This window comes from Pipistrellus kuhlii, unplaced genomic scaffold (assembly GCF_014108245.1).
Source record: "Pipistrellus kuhlii isolate mPipKuh1 unplaced genomic scaffold, mPipKuh1.p scaffold_m20_p_3, whole genome shotgun sequence".
NCBI classification, from domain to species: Eukaryota; Metazoa; Chordata; class Mammalia; order Chiroptera; family Vespertilionidae; genus Pipistrellus; species Pipistrellus kuhlii.
This window is the reverse complement of record NW_023425529.1, coordinates 150,899,829-150,918,989: the sequence shown is the minus strand read 5'-3', so window position 1 is coordinate 150,918,989 and position 19,161 is coordinate 150,899,829. Positions and strand designations below refer to the sequence as shown.

The window sequence follows — 19,161 nt, the reverse complement described above, 5'->3', positions numbered from 1 at the left end:
CTCTGTGGGCCAAGACTTCTCTGCCCCTCGTCCCCCATGAAATAGTCTGTGCTCCCTTCCCCCTGCTCTTTCTCTGGTCCACCGGCCACTCCCCTCCCTCTCGGTCCCATGTGGTGCTCCTCCCCCTCGGGCACATGTCACTTGTCAGGCTGTGCTGTCTTGTTCTAACACTACCCTCACACTTTCAAGATCAGCTGGTGACTCTTTTTTTTCTTCTTCCTAATATTTTTATTGATTTTTTCACAGAGAGGAAGGGAAGGGATAGAGAGCTAGAAACATCGATGAGAGGGAAACATCGACCAGCTGCCTTCTGCTCACCCCCCACAGGAGATGTGCCCGCAACCAATGTACATGCCCTTGACCAGAATCGAACCCGGGACCTTTCAGTCTGCAGGCCGACGCTCTATCCACTGAGCCAAACCCGTTTCGGCTGGTGACTCTTTTTAAATCGTCTTTGACTCTTTCTTCTCTTTCTCCCCTTTGGCAGACTGTGAAAGAGGAGTCCCTCACGGTGCCTGCTGTGAACCCGCTGGTGACACCACAGAAGTCTGGAAACACCTTGGACAACAACCTGCACAAAGATCTCTTTGGCGCCATCTCTGGCATCGGTAATGCCCGGCTCTCTCCTGGGCTTCCCTCTGGTTTGGTTCCGAAGGTGTCTTTTCCTGGTAATCCAGGCATTCATGAGCTTTCAGATTAGGACTCTGAAGTCTGCAATTTTTTTTTTTTTTTTTTGCTTTGAATATTGTTTTCCTGGTTTTGATAGTTAATGACAGAACCCCCTCGCCCCTGCCCTGAAAGAGACTTCCCAGCGTCTCATGAGTTCTGAATCTGGTGCACTTGAGCTTTTTGTTAATGCATAAGTTAATGTATCACTTTAAACCTGTAAATTGGAGTGTTTGTGCTTTTAGAAAAGGAAAATCTTAGCAGGTGCGTGTGAGAGGAGTGGCAGGATTTATTTGTAGCGTTAGCAAATTTAGATGAAATGTGACAGAATAATTGCTGCAGGAGCGAGTGGTTTATGGCTAGAGAACGATCCTGAAAGTGGTTTTCTAAATCTTCTTTCCTGGAATATATTTCTATCTGAAATAACGTAAGAGCAGCCCCCATGGGGAGGAAAACAGATGGCATAAATCAGGATCCAAATGGAGTAGTTTCTCCAAAAGAAAATGCCTGAGAAATGTACTTGTTAATATTCTGAACGATTAGGTCCCTTTTGGGCCAGCTCCTTCACAAAGAAAATGATACACACAAAAAATATAGGTTTTCACAGAATTGTCGCAGACACATTCCTAGCCTGTCTTTATCCCTTTTTCCTATACCACTCTTGGGATAAATGAAATGTCTTGCCATGGAGAGTGCTTAGGCCACCCAGTAATGGGGCTAACTCTCAGGGCAGAATAAAGGGCAAGTCCTTTTAGCTGAGTGATTTGCAGGACTGTCGGTCATTCTGAGTTTATGTCCTTTCATTGTGTGTTGTTCTTGTTAACATGCTATTTCGTGTAGGTGATGAAACTGGGCAGAATATAGAAACGGAAACCTCATATTAATGTTGGAATCTATCCTTATTCTTACTTATGTTCATGTATGTTTTTTCATAGTCCTGCTCCTTGTGAAAATCAGTCACATGGTTTCTATTCTGTGGCCAGGGGTTCACATGTTCCATCCTTCACTTACGTTTTTTAATTCCTCTGGCTCTTCTTTTCTTGGTTTCAATACACTGAATCGGTTTCGAGGATGGTGGTGGATACTTACCTCATTTGGCATCAGAGAGTAAATGAGTTAATTCACGCCCAGTGCTCAGAGCAGAGCCTGGCACAGTGTTTGCGTCAGCCATTCTCCTGGGACCTCTGCTCTGTCTTTGCCTTGCTCTGCGCACACACCAGCCGCTGCTCCAGGCTGGAGAAGGAACTCCCTTCAGAAGGTTTTATCTGTAGTGGTTCTCAGAAGTGGCTTTAACTCAGACAGACGTGGTGTTGGGTCCAGACTCCACTAATTACCACAAGCAATATTTCTCGTCTCTTTCCCCGGGGTCCACATCTCCAAAACAGTCACGGCAAAGGATAAAGAGCTAATACGATGTGTGCAGTGCTTAGTGTAGTAGACATAGTGTTAACATTGGACTATTATAATAATCATAGTGTTCTTTAGCATTATTAATGCTTTGTGGTATACTCTGTTTCCTGGGGCCTATGAATGTGTTGAAATTTTAATTCCCTGACCCGTACTCTATAGGATTTATGTTCTACCTTTCACTTACATGGAACTGTGGGGATGATCAGTTTAGAATGAGGTGTTGCTGTGACTCTGACTTTATTTTCCAGTTCCCCATGCGCCTTGTTAGGTTTGGGATGCACTGAGAATGCAAAGATGAACCGTTAGGTGTCTACAGCATGACTCAAATGGCATAAATGGCCTTCAGTACTCTGTGTTCATGGTGACGTTACTGATTTAGTGTCTTTTCCCTTTTTCTTGCATTTCAAGACCTGAATCCACTCTTCATAGGAATTCACCACAACAGACTTATTTAAATCCAGGCTTTACCTCTCTCCCTCCCCCCATCTTTAAAGATTTAAATTCTTGTTCCCAAGGAATGCCTTTCAGGGAAGTCCCACCTATGAACTGGGTTTACTAGTTGTTTTCTGGTAGCTCTAGCAGCTCTGCTTTTAGTCGTCAAGGAGTTTGCAGTTAACTTTAGTTCTAGTGCCTATCCTTTGAGAGCAGACTTTCTTTTTACTTTTCCATTTAGAAGAAATCCTGTTTCCAAGAATATTGAGAATTGCTCCTTCAGCAGAGTTTGTTGATGTCTTTGAAACATGCTGCGTGAAAATTCTAAAACTGATTTGTTGCTGGATATAGGCACTCAGATTTTAAAAGGACACCTTCTTAGGCTCAGGGTTCCTTTTATCACCTACTCAGTATATTGCACTGGAATGTCTGTATCGAGGGGAGAGAGTTGGACTACACCTCTTTTATTTTACTTATTTTGTTTAAGATTTTTAAAGGTTATGCACTGGGCTAGGATATAAAGTATAAACACACACATAACATAGAGAAACATAATTCTACTAAGCATGTTGATTTTGATTCATTGCATTTCCATCTGTTTTCCTTACATTAGGATGGGAGTTTTGGAATTGAGCCTAAAACTCTGAGAATTTAGGACCTAGTTTTACTAAGGACCTCTTTCCCCCGAGTTCTGTGTTCTACATTATATATGAAGCCTAAGTATATCAGGAGGACTATAATTGTAATTTGGTCATAATGTGTGTGTTTTTTCCCTCTCACTCTAGAAAAAGGCTCAAAGCTTTTTCATAGGGTTTTCACCTGCTCCTTGCAATAATCAGTCACATGGTTTCTATTCTGGGGAGCCACCTGTGGCCAGGGGTTCACATGTTCCATCCTTCACTTACATTTTTTAATTCCTCTGGCTCTTCTTTTCTTGGTTTTAATACACTGAATCAGTTTTGGGGATGGGGGTGGATAAACCCGAGTGTTAGGTCGGAGGAGGGGTTAATTTAGAAGTGTCTGAGTCCATGGCGGCTAATTTGCATGCTGAAACCTGAAATGGCCAGCCCATTGTGAGGTGTCAGGTAGAGACATCCTCAGCTTGGATATCGGAGATGGTGCTGACAGCTTGCTAGAGTGGTGCCAACAGTCTCCTCATGCCGCTGCACAACCAGCCAGGCCTTCCTGTTGGAAGCGTGCGTTTTGGTTCAGCACAGAATGTGCAAGACTAAGAGTCATTTTTAAGTATGTGGTTTACGTACATCTTATCTAAGCAGGAATCAATCAGTCACATTGAAAAATTGCACAGCACCATGTTGGGTGCTGATTTCTGCCTTCAAATGCTGTTTTTTCATAGATGTCACGAATTTTTTAAAATTATATATTTTTTGATTTTTTACAGAGAGGAAGGGAGAGGGATAAAGAGTTAGTAACATCGATGAGAGAGAAACAATAATCAGCTGCCTCCTGCACACCCCCTACTGGGGATGGGCCTGCAACCAAGTTACCTGCTCTTGACCGGAATCGAGTCCGGGACCCTTCAGTCCGCAGGCCAACGCTCTTTCCACGCTCTCCCAGCCAAACTAGTCACAGCCGGATGTCACGAATTTTATGTCCAAGTTATATTTCCTGTATGCTTGTCACTGTTTATTGCAGAGCTTCCCAAAAATCCTCTGTTCACATCACTCACATTGTCCCAGTGATTTTTTCATGGGGTCCTCAGGCCAAAAGAAACATCTAATAGTTCTGTTTATTAAGTACTTAGGCCCAAGTAACCTAAGTACTTATATGCTAACAGCTTAGTAAACATTTGAAAAAAAAACACATAAATTTAAAGAAAACCATTTGTATTGTTTTTAATAACCACGACTCTTACTAATGCGATGTGTGTGTCTGTTGGGCCCTGCCCAGCTTCTCCAGTTTTGAATCAGGTTGCTCACAGTCCTCCTCATTGTGTTCCACATTGATTTTTGCCCAGTACTTGCTTTTTATCAGAGCACCCGCCAAAAATACCCTGCTTCACAAATATATGACATCATCAAAAGGAATGTAGCATGATCTAATGTTGAAACTACAGTTTCCGACAGATGTCAAGTATCATTGTGTTTTCCTTGAACATGTAAACTATCCAAGGACACCGCTCTGAGTTTTCTAGGGCACCTCAGCACACAGTTTGAATACTGTGGGTGTGCTGCACAATTTAATTTTTTTATTTATTTAATAGTTGTAGGTGGTTTTATCTTTTATAAAGTCTTCATTCTGTCCCATTCTGAAATAGTATGTGCTCCTTTAGTCTTCGCCATCAAAGGTAATTCCTCGTAAGTGAATCGGTAGCTATGTCTGAATGTTTCTGATTGAAGTTAGTTTTTATCTATTGATACTTGATAGGTGATTGAATCCAACACTTGAGCCAAATTCCTAACAGGAAAAAAAAAAGGTGCTGTAAAAGTAATTTTTCTTTGTTTAGCGCTTACCTGTCCTTTGTGCCGTCTCATCTAAACTTTGTTCTTGCTTAATTCTCATTTAGCTTCTCCGTATACAACTTCAACTCCAAACGTCAACAGTGTGAGAAATGCTGATTCGAGAGGATCCCTCATAAGCACCGATTCAGGGAACAGCTTTCCTGAAAGGAATACCGAGAAAAGCAATTCCCTGGATAAGGTAATTTCTTTTCAGATAATGTGTTTCTTATTACAAATACATTTAACCCAGAGTAAACCTACTTCATGTTCTAGTGTTCATTGTGTGACCTTTAAAACAAAACAAAACACACACACACAAATCTCAGTTTATCTGGAGTAGATCGTCAGAGTACTAACTAAGAATGGGGCCCATTCCCTGGAACCCCCTGCTTCCTGTTTCCAGAATGCCAAATTAGGGCAGTGTTTACAGTTTGGCGAGCGGTTCTGGCAGGTTGGACAACTAGGGAAATCGAAATGCCACTCATTTAGAATCCCCGTGGTCTGTATGCCGGAGAACACCATTTATAACACAGCTGTCCAAACACAAAGCCAGCTCCCAGAAAGAAAAATCGATCCTACAGGTGATTCTGGGGTAAGGCTTTATTTCAAATCACTCTGTTCACACTGCCCAACTCCAGCCCAACAGACCTTCCTCCTACTAAACCTTCTGTCTTAAAATGACTAAGGCTCCGGCTTTTTGGAACTTTGTGGGAATGGATAAAGCTTGGATGTAAACCTGGAACCATGACAGGTGGGTGTCACTTGGCCACGGCTGTCTTAAGTTATTTCAAGGTATAAGCAAGCACATATACGTTGAATAGCCAGGGGAACCATGTAGGGATGTATTCCTAGCTCTCAGAAACCTGGGACACATCCTTCCTCGGCACCAGCTTCGTCATCTCATCCTGCGTCTGTGGCTGGCACTGACATGACGGTCCATAAGGGCAGTGTGGGGTGTGTCATGACCTGTCGAACTTTTCCCTTGACTCTGACATGCCTTCGCGTGTAGAGGGAGAAGCTGCTCAGGAGGCACTCTGCCTGCATCATACGCAGCCCTGGCAAAGAGGAGGAGGAGGAGGAGGAGAGCGGCCAGGCAGCCAGGAGACACCGGGTCACTGTGGATTTCTCCCTCCTCACCATCCCGCCTCTGCCGGAGGAAACCTTGCCCGCAGCACCTTTCCTCCCGCTGCAGGAAGCACCGGGTCCTCCCAGCGGCTCTGAGGAAGTGGGTGGGCCAGCTGATGCATCTGCACCCGGTTTTGCCACTAGCTGCTCCCGTATTTCTTCCCTGACTACAAATATCCATGGATGTTATGAATTAGACTTGTTTATCTTTATTTTTTTTTTTTTTTTCACTTGCCCACCAGTACCTTGAATGAGAGGTAGTTTTTCACTGATCTTTCTGATTTGGCATTTGACAAAAAAAAAATTTCCCTGACTTCAATAGGAAATATAATTTGGAGGATTTTTAAATCTTCTGTGTTTTTATCGTGAGATGCGATTCTCGTTCTTTTTTATAATTTATTTTTTATGTGACAACCCTCCCCCGCCCCTTTGAACCTGGGAACCTGCTGTCTAGTGGCAAAACTGCCCTTGCCCTGCATCCTGAGCTTTCTGGTGTTTGCAGTGTTGAGCTAAGCTGATGAGGGAATGGCCTCACCAGTTTAGGGCCTTTGGCAGTGCTGTGCTGAGGTGACCCCCGTTTGTCCCGTCGGGCACCTGCCCATGGTTTTCCCCAAGGGTGCTCCATGATCTAACTGAATGGCGGCAACTCAGCCCCAGGCTTTTGTGGCTGGTACTCAGCAGCACCACAGACTTGTGCTGTCTCAGGCACTGACATTTTCCTGAGGATGTGGTTGGTTTTGCAGTGTCTTCTGAATCATCATTCCTGCTTTTCTGCATGAGGTTTTACTTGGCATCTCAGAACTAAGCTGGTCACTCAACGATGGTTATCCAGTTGGAATGGCTGGTGCCTCTGGCTTGTCCCTTAGGAGAGTGTGTGCAGGAGACAAGCCAGAGCTTGTGTGGATCAGCACTTGTGTGTATTCGGGGGAGGCGCCTGTTATTTGTCGACACATTTTGGATACCTTACGGTTGGGATGACTGGGCTCCATTCTAAGGACCTTTCTCTCCCAAGGTAGAAAAGGGAAGCTCGTTCTGTCTTACCTGCTGTTGAAGGAGAAACACCCACCGTCTTTCCTTTCTTTAGCACCAACAGAGTGGTACTTTGGGGAATGCCGTGGTTCGCTGTGACAAGCTGGACCAGGCTGAGATTAAGAGCCTGCTGATGTGTTTCCTCTACATCCTGAAAAGCATGTCGGATGGTAGGTAAAAACAGAGATGTCTGCTGTGCTTTCCTTGTTTCAGTGTTTGGGTTATTTTTTTCTAAAGATCGTAATTGGTTTGAAAGGATATAAGGATTTAAAACAGTTTTCTTCCTTGCTTGAAACACATGTTGATTTTCTAAATGGAGCAGAATTAAAAGTCTTCATTTGGAAAAGTATTTTTATTATTTTATTCTAGAAAATGAGTTCTAAAATGCGAATGGGACTGTTTTGTACATTTATATTGAACTCAGACCGACAGTCTTAAGTAGAGGAGGCAGCCGCAGAAAAGCAAAGCAGCTTTTTTATTTTGTTTTAAATGTCATTGTCTAAACAAACGTACTGGCAACTTGCACAACCTGATTAGTCTGTCTCTTGAATGAGAAAATGCGGTGTTGGGGAACCTCAGCATCTCTTCCATGTAGAGTGTGTGACATTGCTGGCTCTACCAGAAGCACATCGTGTTATTAAAATACTAGAGGCCCAATGCACGAAATTCATGCACTGGGTGGGCGGGGGAGGATGTCCCTCAGCCCAGTCTGCACCCTCTCCAATCTGGGACCCCTTGAGAGATGTCCAACTACCCATTTAGGTTCGATCCCAGTTGGATCCAGGACTGCTGGCTACCAACTGCTCGCCTGCCTGCCTTCTTGATTGCCCCTAACCGCTTCTGCCTGTCAGCCTGATCACCCCCTAACCACTCTCCTGCCAGCCTTATTGATGCCTAACTGCTCCTCTGCCAGCCTGATTGCCCCTAACTGCCCTCCCCTGCAGGCCTGGTCACCCCTAACTGCCCTTCTCTCCAGGCTTGTTCCTCCCCTCCTCCCCCAACTTTCCTCCTCTGCCAGCCTGGTCACCCAACTGTTCTCCCTTGCAGGCCTGGTCCCTCCCACCTACTCTCCCCTGCTGGCCATCTTATGGTGGCCATATCGTGTCCACATGGGGGCAGCCATCTTGTGTGTTGGGGTGATGGTCAATTTGCCATATTGTTGAATTCAAACTCAAAGGACAAAACATTGAGTGTAGTGTAGTTTGCAGGCTTCCATTTGTGTGTGTGTGGAGGGCTGATGCACAAAATTTGTGCATTCAGTGGACAGTGGGTGGTCCCCTCAGCCCAGCCTGTGCCCTCTTGCAGTCCAAGAGCCCTCAGGGGATGTCTGACTGAAAAGCTCCTGCCACCTCGACTGTGCTCACCACTATGAGCCCAGCTTCTGCGCTGAGCATCTGCGTATATATTAGTGTATATCATAGCAACTGGTCGTTCTGCCATTGGACCAAAACCAGCTCTCTGACATCCCCCGAGGGATCCTGGATTACAAGAGAGTGCAGGCCAGGCCGAGTGACCTGACCAGTGCACCATCGGGGCCAAGCAGGAGGTTGGCTAGCTGGGGAGAGACCACAGGAGGGCTCTAGAGCATGTTGAGCCCAGCTCTCTCAGTCCCGATCGATCGCCTGACCCCAGCAGCAAGCTAACCTACTGGTTGGAGTGTCTGCCCTCTGGTGGCACATCATAGCCACAGGTCGACCAGTCAGTTTTCTGCCCCCTGGTGATCAGTGCACATCACAGCGAGTGATTGAGCAGCCTTAGTGTATCTTTAGCATATTACACTTTGATTGGTTGAATGGCCAACCAGACGACCAGACACTTAGCATATTAGCCTTTTATTACATAGGATAACACTAGATGATGTACGAAGAAATTAGGCTTCAAGGTTCAAACGTAGCTTCTTTAGATTGAATAAGCCCGTTGTATGTGTTATCCATTATAGATTGGTCACTGTAGTTGGTCCTCTGATTAGCTGTAAAAGGGGGCAGCATTTGGAGGCCTCCATTCTGAGATCTCATCCCATCTCAATGTACAGAATGCATATCATGATTCTGACCCGATAAATGTTTACTTTCTAGATGCTTTGTTTACGTATTGGAACAAGGCTTCAACATCTGAACTTATGGACTTTTTTACAATATCTGAGTGAGTAGTTTTGTTTTGTTAATTGCCTCTTGACTTTTCCTAGCCAGTGAAAAGGTGTGAAGAATACTGTGTAGTTGAACCAGGAATGCAGATATTCACATCCATACTCTTAAGCTATTTCTCCTGGACCTGATCCCAGCACCTATTCTCAGGAGCTTATGACCCAGTGGTCAATGACCAACCTTAAATTATTAGATATGTGGCTGTTATAAGAGTCAACTACTAGTACTCTTATGTATAAGCCATTTTAATAAAATAATAGAAAATGTATTAGCTGAGGTGGGTGGATGCTGCAATAAGTTGAGTCTAACTTAGCTCAAATAGATGCAGAAACTGAGATAGAAAAATTGCTATAATTTTTTAAATGTATGATAAGTAAAATTTTACATATTACATATGTTATCTCATTTTTTCTCTTTAGTCTAAGTTTCTGATTTTCTTTAAGATCATTACACGAATCCACAATCCATTATCCAAAACTGCTAGGCCAAATGATTTTCCAAATTCAGAATTTTTTTGGACTTTTGAAAAATTTGCATATAGAGTAAACTCCATAAGATCTCAGCAGGGTCTCAGGCAACACCCCACAGTCAAACACATTACTGTTTCCGCAGTAAAACATTATGTCTGCAGTTCTCTCCTTATTCACAGTCATTGGGTAAATCATACGTATAAGTAGTTTTATGTCGGTTAGTGGGGTCCTGATTCGCCACCAAATGAATTTGCACAAACTCAGTTGGAACCCTATGGTGCTCTGAGCTTTGGGCGTTTGGTTTATAGTCTCATGACTGTTCTCTCTAATGATTAAAGGTGGGAGTAGTCACTTGGTAAGATGAAATTCAATATCAGAAGAACTTACTGGACATTATGTTAACTGACTCTTGTTAAATATATGCTTGTTTAAAAAAAATCAATATTATGGGTATATTAAAACAAAACCAAAAACAATGTCTGTAAGGGGCCAGTCTATTTACTTAAAAGAGAGAGCTCCTTACCTGGATTTGAATGAGGACGGATAAGCCACTCAGTGCAGTGCAGTAGGGCATACAGTTTCCATGGTGTTCTCTAAGGCACACCACCTGGGGTCAGCATCTGAACCCTGAGTGGATGGACAATCCTAGGGGTCCTAAGCCTTTCTTCTGAGTGGCTTTCACTGCCCACCACAATTCTGGCAGCAGCGTAATATGGGGCCTCCTTTGCAGGTTAGAAGTTTTATCTTGGTTTAGAGGGGCCTTCCAGAGAATTTCTGACACACCTGAAGTAAGGGACTAGTAAGAATTTGTTGAATGTGTTATTGCTGATGGGCTTAAATCAAACAATGCATTGAAAATAATTTTATTTTCATGTTTTCCTGATAATCTTTCATCCTGTCTGCAGAGTCTGCTTGCACCAGTTCCAGTACATGGGGAAGCGATATATAGCCAGGTACTGTGGGGGTTTCAGCTTCAAGTATTATGTCATTTTTTTGTTTTTTTGTTTTTTGTTTTTTGTTACTTGGATCTGAATGTGTGGGCATTGTCATCTGTGGTGATTGGCAGTTGGGATTCTCATAAACAGCCATGAAGACAGTTGGCAGGTTTTTGGATTGCTACCATCAAATCTGTTTGCATCTTTCGCCTACAGTCCTTCTGTTTCGTTTTCCTCATGCATGTCTCTTGGAAAGATCCTCCTTTATGGCCTGTTCCTACACTTCTAGCCTTGCTTCCAAATTCTCCCTCGTGTCCTATTCCTTCTGTCTCCTTTTCCTCCTCTCCCACTTCCTCTTTATGTGTCTTCTGGCTCTTTTCTCCTTCCCCAGTTATTTCTCTTTCCCTGTTTTACTTTCAAAGGTCTTCTTTTTTTTTTTTTTTAACCATTCCGTCTTTCAACTACAAAGATACTAATTTCTCTCTAACCGCATTCCTTTTTTCTTAATGAGAGAATGTTTTCAGTCCATCTTAAATGTGTTTGGACTTGCACAAAAACTCTAAAATTGAGCCTTTTCTCCTCTGCTTCTAAGTAAGCTACCCCGTGCCCTTTGTTTTTACCCAACCAGACCTTTTGTGGAGTATCATAAACCCACACTGCCCCGTCCCGCAATAAACTCTTGGTTCTGCATTGAGTTTGAGGAGAGCTAGAAGCTCATTGCTGACGGGTACCCGGCAGCTCCTTCTTTGGAGTGTTTCCCCGGAGCACACCTTGTTGTTGCCAGGTTCTTACCCCTGCCCTGTTGCCATTCGGTGTGTCTGTGTTTTAGTCCATGCTGTGTATTCTGTGATAATGTATTTATGGGGTCCTGGTCTAAATATCATATTGTTATAATGCTTTTGTTTTTAAAAGTTTAGTTATCAGTAAACATTTGTTTTAAGAAAATCTTTAAAATTTAGTAGTAATTGAGATTTTTTTCTTTCTTACCTATAATTTTGTTTTATAGCAATGATATTTTTAATATTTTCTGTCTGCATGAAAATTTTGCTTTTTATGTTAATATTGTTATTCTTTTGGGATAGTTGAGAAATTTTCAGAATTACATTTTATGTTAAGTAAAAGTCTATGTTTTCTTTTAAAAAGACCAAATTTAGAGAGAATATTTTATGCTTTCCTCCTATTAATATTTTCTATTTTTAATAGAAATAGGTTGATATTTAAAGTTCTCTAATCTTAATTATTTTATTTTTATCATAACAGTAATTTTTACATTTGAGATTTTGAGTACCAAATGCAAGTATACACAAGGTATCCATATGCAGTATATCCCCTCTGACTGTCCCATGGAGATGGGCAGTGAACAAAAAGGCACTGAACCAGGCCAGCTTCCCACCCTTCCCGCACTAACTGTCACCTACGTCACAAGACGGCGTTAGGAAAATGTGCAAAATAGAATAAAATGCCTCAGAGTCGAACATGGTGAATGTGAGAAGCTGACATTTTTCTGCCCCAACAAAATATTTTAAAATTGGGTTTTGTGAAACTGTTAACTTATTTTTCAGTGGCTACACATTTGGTTTTTTCAAGAGAAAATCACCCAACTTCATAAATACCTTGTATATATTTGCATAGAAAAGTATGCATCTTTTGACCATCTTAAAAATGGATGAGCAGGTGATAGTGGCGGGCTGGGAGGTGGTGCTTTTTAGGTGCTCTGTGGAAAGACACGCTGCCATGCTTTGTAAAAAAATCACCACGGTGTCTGCTGCATGGGAAAACGATTCTGAGCCATGATTTGAACATCATCAGTGTTTGCCGTTCACGGTGGCCTGGTTTGATGAGTACTGCGCCTTCTCATTGGGTCACCTTGAAATCACCCAGCAGCATGCTGCCCGATGATCTCCCATGCATGCCCTGTTCTCCTCCACACGATAACACAATGAGGGAGACGGCTGGCTAAGGGCTGGGGACAGGCGTCATTCCAGCACCGGTCTCATTTCCATCTGCTTTGGTGGTGGTGGTACACAACAGGAATCCAGCTGTTTGATTGCTAACCCAGATCACTTTTCTATTTTCTTTACTTGACTGCTGACAAGTTTAACAAAGTGTGTGGCTCTTCTCCTTCCTGCCTGGGTAAGAATAAAGGTGTTAAAACCGCTTCATATAATCTTTCCCATCGCATGCTTGTTCTCTGTTTCTTCCAATGCTTTGATTTAAAAGTTTTTTTTGTTTTTTTTTTCCGCTATAGCATATATAATTCAAAAAGATTTGTGGTGTTTTGGCAGTTGTCAGAATGCTAACTTTAGCACCATGTTGGGCTGAAGCTCAATTTTTTTTTCTTTTTTAAAAATATTTTTAATGTGTGTTTTGTTTTGTTTTTGATTTTTTTAGAGAGAGAGAGACAGGAAGGGAGAGGGAGAGAGAGAAACACCAAGAAGAGAGAAACACCACCAGCTGCCTCCTGTACGCCCCTTACTGGGAATCAAACCGGTGACCTCTTGCTCCATGGTCGATGCTCAACCACTGAGCCATACTGGCTGGGCTCCATTTTTTCTTTTTAAGTAGCATCACTAAAGTACTTTCTAAAACTGGAAAGTTCTCTGCTTTGGCTTGGTTTTCGCTTCTCCGTCCTCATCGGTGCTTTGCTGTGAGCTCTGTGTGTCTCTGGCTCACGGACAGGCTCTCTGTGCTTGGTTCTCACGTGGCCTGTCTGCTCTTCGCTGTGTCCTCGCCTCACTAACGCTCCCGGTCTCTCTGCAGTGTAACAAGTCTAACTTTTGCTTCTATCCCATTTCACTCATGTTGCAGGAACCAGGAAGGGTTGGGACCCATAGTTCATGATCGAAAGTCTCAGACATTGCCTGTTTCCCATAACAGAACAGGAATGATGCATGCCAGATTGCAGCAGCTGGGCAGCCTGGATAACTCTCTCACTTTTAACCACAGTAAGTCCCATGACATACCATCGTAACAGCCAGCCATCTCATGTGACAACTCAGAGGGGAGAGCCCCAGGCCACACCACACCACATCACCAACCTGACTTTTCTTCCAGCTCAGAACAAGTAGGATGAAGAGCTCAAGGCGCAGTGCCCTTCTCGGTGGAGAATGACATAATGTGGACCACGGTCAACTACGGCACCAGCCCCAAAAATGCTAGACCCTTGGCCCCAACCTCTCCGATTGTGTGCTTAAAACGAAATTTGGCAGGCTCGATAGCCAAACGTTCTATGATATTTTTAATTTAATATTCGGATTCATTGCCTGTCGCCAATTTATCATTGATCTCCCCCTTTGTCCCCCAATCCTCTATCCCGCCATGTCTGAGAACATCTGGGACAGACGTCCTTTGCCCTGATCCCATGCATGTAATTGATCAGCGTCCACATTCTGGCATTCCAGCTTAGAATGTATGTTTAACTGCTGTGAAACCATAAAGCCGGTGAATCAATTTGCGAGGGTGTGGAAAAGCCAATAACAAAGTGACTTTTTCTGTGTTTTCAGTGTGAGAAAGATATCAAGTGTGCTTGGAATTTCTGTAGACAATGGTAAGATTTAATCAGGTTGAAGTCTGCTTTCCAAAGGCTGCTTCACTTGCAAACCGAGACCTTTCGTTCATCTTGCCTTCCTAACTTTGGTGCTTTCTAACTTCACAGTAGAGACTCTGCCAAAACGTGGGCCCATATTTTTGACTTTTTTTTCACTCACCAGAGGGGATGTGCTGTTCCTAAAATTTAAGTATTTCATTTTCTTAAGGGTTTCTCAAAGCAGAAAACCTAAAATATATCAACCATGCAGCACTTTGAAAACTAATATGATCATGTATGATAAATACCAATTTCATTAGTGGTGTGTCCTCTGAATTGTTCCATCTTTCCTCCAAAGCATGACGTAGCTAGTTATTGTTCTATCTAGACCATGTTTGTGCTCATTTTAAGTAATGTCTTTAATACATGGTTATTAATATCTCCTCATCATTTCTAATCATAAGAATTCCATTCACTGTGACTTCCATACCTCTTTCTTAATGTAGGCCAGGAGTAAAGACAATATTCCCATCACGTCACATTGATAATTCAGCTGACCCTTGAACAACTTGGGAGCCAAAAGCACAATCACCCTCACAGTCAAAAATCCTCCTAGAAGTTTTGACTCCGCCGAAATTTAACTACTAATAGTTTATGGTTGACTGGGAAACTTACTGGTAACACAAACAATTGATTAACACATATTTTATATAGTATATACTATATTCTTACAATAAGTTACCCAGAGAAAATCATGTTATTAAGAGAATCCTAAGAGAAAATGCATTTACAGTGCTTATTGGGGGAAAAGAATCTTTCTTTAAGTGGACCCATGCAGCTCAAACCTGTATTGTTTCAGGATCAGCTGTAGGTCAAAGTAAGAAAGCTGAGGAATCAAAACACAGCAGCTTCCCATTCCTCCTCCCCAACCACATTAAATGTAATGGGCATTATCTCTATAACATTCTAGGCTTAATTTAAACCAGTATTGTGTCTGCCACATACTGCATTGGTAGCTTGCAAACGCTAGTGCTGAGTTCTGACTGAGCTGTCAAGAGGGCATTAGCGACACAGCTACATCTGCCGTCCTTGATTGTCTAATATCGTGACGGTTAGGGCTTCCCTAGCTCTGCAGATGAGGGATTGAAACGAACAAAACAGGGAGTTTTGTTATTTTCGATTTTCATTTCCTAGTTAAAACACAGAAATTAAAGTTCCACTGAGCTTCAGGACCTGCTCCAAGGCCTTAGCCCAGACCAGTTATAACACAGGGACTGCCTCCCTGTCAGTTGACATAAATATTTAACCATTAACACATTTTTTTAAAAGAATCATAAACAGACTAAAGATAACCATTTAGGAAACGCAGAAGACAAACAAAAATAAGAGACCAACAGTCGAATAACCAATCCACCACGATGTGCAGCAGCTCCTCCCACGATGGATGGACTTGGCGGTGGTGGCTTGAACTGGAGGAGAGAGACAGCTGGCTGGTTCTGTTGCCAAAAGCCACATTGTTAGCACGGTTGATCTCCGTTCTGCCTTCCTGATGCCCTCAGAGAGCCTGGCCTTCTTGCCTTTCTCCTCCTCCATCCTGGAGTGTTTTTCTTTAGTCCGTTTTCAGGGCCACTAATCCTCAATCAGTTTCTTCTTCTGCCTTCCCAATACCTTTCGCCTGTGTTCCTACAGTTCCTGCTCATTCCCAAGTGGTCCTGACGTCTCATAGTCCTTGCATCTTCCCCGGGGAGTCAGTCTTCGTGATAGCTCTAATTCTGATTATATGCATTTGGGTGGCTTTCGCCCTTCCCTTTTTAGCATTTTGAGATTCAAATCTTTAAGTCGGCCAAAAACCACAGAGAAGGGAATGTGTACCATATGTATACATGTGCATGTGTATGATCATGTATATGTATATGTACACACATGATTGTTTACATCTGTACCGAGGCATTTTATGGGAAATTTATAGCCATATATGTCTCTTTTTTTAAAAAATCTTATTTAACAATGAATATAGTACTTTCTGTTAGGCCAATCAATATAATGTAGGTATTTTCTGTGAGATATTTTCTAGGATGCCAGAGTGTAAAATGAATTTATTTTAGAGAAGAATCAAAATAGGAAAAGTCCCCCTCTACTCCTATATTTATTTGCTCTTCTGTCCTAGTAGGAAAGGTTTTGTCAGCCCTCAGCATGACCAGCAGGGAGCAGCAAAGGTCTGTAGAAACTTAGTCCAATAGTGCCAAATTATACCTTCCTATCACCCATTGCTAGAACATAAGAAAAGACATCAGAGGCACTACACATGTCACTCTAGCAGGGACTTAACTTTACTCTTGGGTTTTAAGAGAATATAATGAAAATGGCAAATCCTCTCGTGGACAATTGTTTTAACTTTTAAAAACATTCCAAGAGGCATGTTTGGGTCATTACCCAGGTACATGAAAGGTAAATGTTTACAACATGAAGACATTGACCGGTTTACTGTAAAGTGCACTCAGTGTGTGTCAGTAGAAGAGATTTGTGCCAGGTGACAAGTTGAGCGTGATGGCAGTCTGTAGAATATTTTATATAAACCAGGTAATGAGAGGGAAATGACATGAAACATGTTTGCAAATAAGTGATGCATCTGCACAAAAAAAAAAGAAAGAAAGAAAACTTTGTATTTATTTTGATGTTCTACAGTATTCGAGGAATATATTAAATTAATTTTCATGCTAATTCACATTCCCCACTGGGATAGGAAAGAGCAGCCAAGTGGTAAAAATGCTCGAAGAAAACCTGTATTTCCTGTAATTTGGCGTAAGAGTGTAAGATCACTGGATTAAGTTGCAGAGATTTAGATTTCAGGTCAACATGGGAAAGCATGTTCTACCTGAAATGCCCATTAGCCCGTATGGGCAGGTGTGAAAACAGACACCAAGTGAGTACCTGATCATATGAGACCTCATCTTACCCCCAAATTCTTTGATGTTTATGAATTGAGAATAGGAAAATGAATACGTGATCATTAAATTTCTTTTTTATACAGAATATTGAATTAATATGAAAAATTCAGAGGATGCATAGTCTCTGAAGTAAAATTAGTATTTTTTTAAACATGGACAATATATATTTAAAAAAAATAGGCGAAACAGGCTGAAAACTTTAAATGTCTATACCCAAGATAGCAACAACAACAACAAAAGTGCTATAAAGTCACATTTCCTGGGTTCTGAGACAAGTTTCTTTGATTTAGAAATATAATTTTGCACATTTACCAGCATTTTCAAAATCAGCTAAATTTCTGTGGGGACTCTTCAAGTGAATAGCCCACCTCATCTATAATAATCGCCTGGATACCCTTAGCCAATGTTATCTAGAAAGAGAAAGGACTCCAATAAATTCAATTAAACATTTAAATTAAAAAATGATGACTTTTACAAAAAGATTTGTAACTTACCAATGCATTTTGGAGAATATGTCAACTTGGCAAAGTGCCATTTACTTTCAGTGTGATTACCACTTATCTGGAGGACTTGATATTATATCCACCTCAAAATAAAATAAAAAGAAGAAGAAGAGAAAAAGACAATTCCATGCAGAGAAAGAATGAAAATAATCATCAAAGCAAGTTCCTGGTTATAGATTAACCCATACTCTATAAAACTTTATTGGGGTAAAGGGCAGCCGTCAGTAAAGGGTCCTCTGGGATGTGTGATAGTTTTGGTTGATCGAATAAAAGGTGTAATTTTTTTTTTTTTTCTCCTTCTTGCCCCAGTTTGTGATCATATTAGTCCCTAAAATATCCATCTTCCTTTTCTCTGGGAGATTTCTTACCCAAAATGCAGAAATAAAAAGAAGCAGAATGGTGCCAGTGGTGTTACGTAGGGTCACTAAGGGCACATGGGCCGGGCCACAGTAGGAAAATAATGCAGTTCACAAACACAGGACTTCAACCGCCTTTTAAAACCCAAGCAGCATTGGATGAAAGCACACAGTAGTATTCTTACCATGTTTTGAAAAGCAACTCAGTAGCTGTGAAAAGTTTTTTTTTTTTTGTACCTTTTAAAAATCATCCTGTAGCTGACATTTATTAAAGTCAGAATAACAACATGCTAGCTACTTTATTTTATCCTCATAATGTGACCTAAATAAGGAATTTGCAGTGTAGTTTCTGTCCCCACCCCACCTCCCCCCCACTTCTGGACTCAAGAAAATTCTATAGGTTTTCTGTACTTCATTTTCCTGATCCATGTACAAAATGTCCTCCTCTCTGGAGTATTAAGAAAATTACCTACATAGTAAGTGTTGATTTGTTTTTGCTCCTTGGAGAAAGACATTACATGATGTTTTATTATATTGCCATCTTTCTTTGTAATCTAGATCAATACTGTAACATCTTTGCATCTCTATGTTTTCTGCTAATGCATACCATTCATAATTTAATATCTCAAATTGTATGTCGACCTCCATTTTTATTGGTACTAAATTGATTTTACAGCCACCTAAGAAGATATCAGTTTGTACTTAAATTATGATTCTTCAAGTTCTTTCCTTTTCTTAAACATTTCTTTCAGACACACTGGCTTTTGTGCTTTTTTATTAAAGCAAGTAGAATACTATTAGCAGTACAGTCAACTCTTGATTATTAATCACGGCTCTAGCTGGTAATACAGCTCTTTGCTTTATTGACTTAACGCTTACATAGCATGCACTCTGTGCCAGGCACTGTTTTCAGAGCTTCACAAGTATTAACGAATTTAATACTCACCACAGCCTCTGCGATAGATACTGTTATTATCCCCATTCTACAGATGAGGATAAAGAGGTCAAATGACTTGCCCAAGGTCACACAGCTAGCAGGTGGCCAGGCTGGATTCAGAAACCAGCAGCCTGACCCTGGCTCATCTTCTTACTCCCTGTGCTGTGTGCAGCCTCTGCCTGTGTGGGAAGCTTTGGACATCTCCACCCCCCTCACCA

The 19,161-nt window shown here is 41.8% G+C and overlaps 1 protein-coding gene across 34 annotated transcripts in view; it reads left to right on the top strand.

Annotated features, from left to right (window-relative positions):
- Window positions 1-19,161, top strand: part of DOCK9 (dedicator of cytokinesis 9) — a 244,954-nt gene that overhangs the window by 191,288 nt on the left and 34,505 nt on the right. For 19 of the 34 annotated variants that reach the window (XM_036458427.2, XM_045588760.1, XM_045588757.1 and 16 more), the window contains 6 exons: window positions 488-608; window positions 5,036-5,169; window positions 7,180-7,294; window positions 9,200-9,266; window positions 10,644-10,691; window positions 13,482-13,618. In XM_036458427.2, coding sequence (XP_036314320.1) covers window positions 488-608; window positions 5,036-5,169; window positions 7,180-7,294; window positions 9,200-9,266; window positions 10,644-10,691; window positions 13,482-13,618 — 622 coding nt within the window. Of the gene's footprint in view, window positions 1-487; window positions 609-5,035; window positions 5,170-7,179; window positions 7,295-9,199; window positions 9,267-10,643; window positions 10,692-13,481; window positions 13,619-14,176; window positions 14,221-19,161 lie in introns of all 34 variants that reach the window. The other 15 variants (XM_036458431.2, XM_036458438.2, XM_036458421.2 and 12 more) reach the window with 2 other exon arrangements.